Source organism: Tupaia chinensis, unplaced genomic scaffold (genome assembly GCF_000334495.1).
Source record: "Tupaia chinensis unplaced genomic scaffold, TupChi_1.0 Scaffold000096_1, whole genome shotgun sequence".
Lineage (NCBI taxonomy): Eukaryota > Metazoa > Chordata > Mammalia > Scandentia > Tupaiidae > Tupaia > Tupaia belangeri.
This window is the reverse complement of record NW_006159558.1, coordinates 5,094,005-5,098,868: the sequence shown is the minus strand read 5'-3', so window position 1 is coordinate 5,098,868 and position 4,864 is coordinate 5,094,005. Positions and strand designations below refer to the sequence as shown.

General features: G+C 43.2%; 1 protein-coding gene across 1 annotated transcript in view; it reads left to right on the top strand.

The window, feature by feature from the left end:
- The window catches only part of ADCY2 (adenylate cyclase 2), a 393,152-nt gene that overhangs the window by 291,009 nt on the left and 97,279 nt on the right, over window positions 1-4,864 (top strand). The window contains exons 8-9 of the mRNA XM_014585843.1: window positions 2,988-3,146; window positions 3,878-4,010. Coding sequence (XP_014441329.1) covers window positions 2,988-3,146; window positions 3,878-4,010 — 292 coding nt within the window. The remainder of the gene's footprint in view (window positions 1-2,987; window positions 3,147-3,877; window positions 4,011-4,864) is intronic.

Below are 4,864 nucleotides of genomic sequence, written 5' to 3'. Positions count from 1 at the left end.
CCCTAAGTCAATCACTTGTCTTCTCTGAGTCAAGAAACACGTTTTTTAAACTTTTTTTCAAAAACAAGTAACTGCTCATGGCTCTTTGAGTCTAGACATAAGTGAGTCCAAATAGTGGAGTGGATAGTTTTTCTCAAATTTGTAGCCAGTCTTTGGAAGTGGTTTCCGTGTTCATTTTAAACACAAGGTGAATTGGGTCCTAGTGGGGGAAGGCATCTTTCTTCATTTCCTTTTCAGATTTGGAAAAGAATTTTTATGAAGGACGAAATTATGTTCATCAATAACATCGAATCACCCACCTAGCTCCTGGAGCTTAATTTCTGTTTTTGATTCGGTTGTTTTCCAATTTCATTATGTCCAAGTGATTCCAGCATGCAGAAGAACTTTTAGAAGAAAGAATCCTCACTCAGCCCACTGGGGGCATCACCAGTTCATCGGAAATAACTGCTTTCATTTATGGAGCCTTAGGATGGACATGAGTTTAGGAATTTAGCTTTTTAGCTGGTGAGGAAAAAATATACACTTGATAGTTGGATTTCGCCATATCGCCTCACGCTCCCTAGGAACCTGCAGCACCTGCCCGCTCTCCCCGTGTTCCCGCCCCCACTTCTCAGTGCCGTGGTTTCTGTTAGCCAAGGCACGGTCGTGAGGCTCTTCTGCTGCAGTTAGCTCAATGCTTAGAAAGTTTATTTTTCCTTGTCATAAAAAATGTAAATTGTTTTCAGTCAAGAAAGTAATAGTTAGGACCTTGATTTTATTAAACACATTATATATTATTATTATAAAACACATTATTATTAGTATATATTATTTTATAAAACACAGTGAAGTTTTTCCTGAACTAGAAAGTTTGTTGTAAGTTCCAGCAATTATTTTAACATTTGCAATAAATCATATAAAGTGCATCTACATGCATGAGAACTTTTGGCCAATTCTAGCTCTTGATCAATTTAATTTTCTAAGCAAGACACCATGGACCTGGAGATTGTTTTTAATGTTTTAACTAGACAACTCATTAATGAGTCTGTTCTGTCAAATGGCCACCTTAGAAGCTTTGTTCTCCCTTTCTCTTCTTCCTTGTCTCTCTGTTAACCTATCTGAGTAAAAAGAAATGCCATGAGGTTGGGACTGTTCTCTCTCAACAACACAAAGTCTTAAGAGCACTTGTAGGTTCTGTAACAAATTTGTTAGGAGTATCATCTCTCAAAGACTGAATCATAGTAAACCCTTCAAAAATGGCCTTAGTTGGAACCAGCACATGATATAATGGTTAAGGTGCTGGACTCCCACATGATTCACTGTGGTTTGAGTCCCAGACCTGGTGGCTTGAAAATCATTCTGGGCATGTGTACATGTATGCCCAAAATCCCAGAAGGAGAGTGGGTTGTGGCATGGCCATCCTCCTGGGGGTTGATTTCTCACTTTCCCTCTCACTATCTCTCTGTCTTTCTCTCTCCAGAAAGTGCATGTGCCCATGGCAATAAAAGTAAAAATATAAACAAATAAATAAAAATTGTAAATGGCCTCAGTTAACAAAGCTGTTTGAAGTGTCACTGTTGTATCAGGTCCTGAACCCACGGCTGGGTATACGAACCACCTGGACAAAGATCTATGTCCTCATGGGGCTGACTCGGGTTGAGGTGGATACACGGGGAGTGCCAACGCCCTCAGGATAACTGGACCTGAAGTGGGGCCTGCCAGCCAGCCTGGAAGGGGAGACCAGTGTTCTTATTTCTTTCCCCGGGGTTGGAAGAACATGGCAAGCTGACCGTGTGACACCCATGTCCTGACAGGAGAGGGAGCTGAGGGGGTAGGGAGCAGGCAAAAGAGAGGACCCTTCATAGCCAAAGTCCAGAGGGGGTCTTTTGACACCGCAGGGCCAGGCGCCCATGGTAGGGTCATAGGGTCAAGGGTTATTGAGGGTTTTGTTTGTTGCACAAACAAGAAGGAAGGAAATGAAGGTAGGAAGAAGGGAGGGAAAGGAAAGGAAAGCGAAGGAAAACATCCTATGTTCTTTCTTCAGGATGCCACTTACTTTTACATCCATTTCTGCATCACTTTTACCGTGCTAAAATGATACTATTTTATGAGATGCTGTCCGTGCCTGTGTGGGCTTGACGTTAGTCATCCGGTGGGCCACCCTGCACACCTGGCGTCCTACGTTCAGTCGGCATCTCTGCACCCCTCCGTTTCCTCGCGGGCAGTCTCTCTACCTAACGTCAGACATCTCCCTACAGACTTTCACAATTTACTCTGATTGATAAGTGTACTTAGCTGGCAGAAATAAGTAAGCATTTATGTTTCTGTTCCCTTCATTGAAGTTCTTCATCTTTCTCGTTAATGAGTTGGTGATAGGATTCTAATGTATTTTTCAAAGTATTTTTTAATTAGCTTCTTTCTCATTATACCTTGTACATTGTTAAAGCTTTTTAAGAGTAAGTTTTTCTTTTTTTGTTAAAGAATGTGTACAATGGAAAAGCTTCAACCTCAAAGGCATTTAAGAAGATTTCTTACTCAGGCAAAAGTCATTATTAGGGTCACGAATGAGCTGTATTGTTCTCTTATTTGCAGAAAGTATCCATTGTTTGAAGCACTAGGATTGCCAGTGGCATCCAAGACCACCTCTGACACGACAGGCTAAGGCCACGTGATTCTGTATGAAAGCCTGGAGCAGGTGCCAATACCAGGAAGATGCTTGCTGCGTAGTAGTTGCCAAAGTAAAAGCCACAGCTGAATGCTGCCTGGCTCTGGCTGGCCTGATCCGGCTTTGCTGGCCAAAGCGTTGGAGCTTTGGGTCTAATCTGGGAATGTCTAGGGAGAAAAACAGGTTCTCCTGGCTCAGAGCAGGAGCCTTCTGCCACAGGAAGAATTCATAGCAGCATCTCCGACAGTCTGAGAAATCCCGAACAATAAATGCCAGGAAAATGGGCCAGGAGTTAAAGGAAGGAGAGGGTGTTACTGGGTCATGTTCTCTCCCTTCTCTTCAGGAAAGTGCGAGATGCCACCGGAGTTGACATCAACATGCGTGTGGGCGTGCACTCTGGGAATGTACTGTGCGGTGTGATTGGTCTGCAGAAGTGGCAGTATGATGTGTGGTCACATGACGTGACCCTGGCCAACCACATGGAAGCTGGAGGGGTCCCCGGGTAAGGCCCATCACACGGTTTCTCCTTGGACCGGGCAGCAGTTAGGCACGCGAGGTCGGCAGGCTGGCCACCCCTGCACTTTCAGTTATTGCTGTCACCTCTGTCCGTATATGTCACCTGTGTCCAGAGCCCTCTTACATTCATCAGAGAATTGTGGACATTCAAGCTTGGATGCAGCCACCCCATGACCCATAGTCAAAAGTTGGGGACATCAGGTCCTAAATTATAGCTTTGTATTGTTGGCAAATTCATGGCTAGGGACCAGAGTTAAAGATGTTTGTAAAGCAGTCCAGGTAGGGCATGTCTCTAGTATCGTGACCTCGAAACTCCTCCTGTTAAAGCGAACAACTGTAAGTCCATCTCTGAGCGTGTTTCAGACAGAAGAGTCTCGAAGCAAAGGCTGAGAGCAAGTGGTTAGCATGACAACCACTTTCATGTAGATCAGAAAGGCTCCAGAAATGCCCCTGCCATGCGCTTCGAAGGATGTCCTCACACACAGGGCGTCGTTGGTCAAGCGTTACTTGCTAGCGTTCACCACTCCCACCGTGCAGGTTTCTGTGGTGCAGGGATGCCCCCAGTATGAGCAGCTTATGAACTCGGAGAGCAACTTTCTATGATGACTGTTATTTTTATACATTCTTTCCAGAGCAGTGATTAATGCAATATAAATTCCAGTTTTCCTGCCCATTTACCCTTATTTGTCTTGATGTGCTTTTGAAATGAAATTTCAGACGTGTTCACATTTCTTCAGTCACCCTGGAACACTTGAATGGAGCTTACAAAGTCGAGGAGGGAGATGGTGACATCAGGGATCCATACTTAAAACAGCACCTGGTGAAAACTTACTTCGTAATCAATCCCAAGGTCAGTACTGCTGTGAAGAGTCTGATGAGCCCTCTGTGTCTGTGAGTAAAAGGGGAGAGGGGTGTATCTCTGATACAGATGCAGGTTTTAGTTTAGGATCAGTGCAGCTCTTTGTTAGTCTTTGTCTCTAACATGACCTCGAACACATACAGTGGCTTGATTATTGAACACATTTTTGAATCATGAATTCCTATCTTTCTTAAAGCAGTAGTTGAAATACATTGCTTGTCAGCATAAGGCTGTTGATGCAGGTTGCTGGTTTGGGTTGTTGTACGTGGTAGTCAGTGTTAATTGGTTTGTATGTTAGCAGATGCATACAAAAGGGGATTTCAAAAAGTTCACACAAAAAAACATAGAATGAAAATATGAGTTTATGGGCTGGCAGGTGGCATGGTGGCTGATGTGCTGGACTCCCACATAGCCGACCATAGTTTGAGTCCCGGACCTGGCAACTTGCTTTCTGACTTTCCCCTCTCTCTGTCAGTCTCTCTGGTCAAATTAAAAATAATAATCCTTTCCCCTCTCTCAGTCTCTCTGGTCAAATTAAAAATAATAATAATAATAAAGTAAGTTAATAATTATTTTAAACATATGAGTTTATTTTAGTGCAAAAAAGTTTTTGAAATGCATGCATTTTTTTATAATGTGCATTTTTTTGTGAACTTTTTGAAGACCCACTGTATGTTAGTCGATGCTTCTTCAGAAAGGCTCTCACTGGAGATAAAAACCTAATAGATAAAATAGAATGACTATGTGAGAATGGGGAAAGAAGACTAGCAAACCAGTATCACAGCGCATTTCTCTGTGTGTGTGTGTGTGTGTGTGTGTGTGTGTGTGTGTGCAGATATGTAACT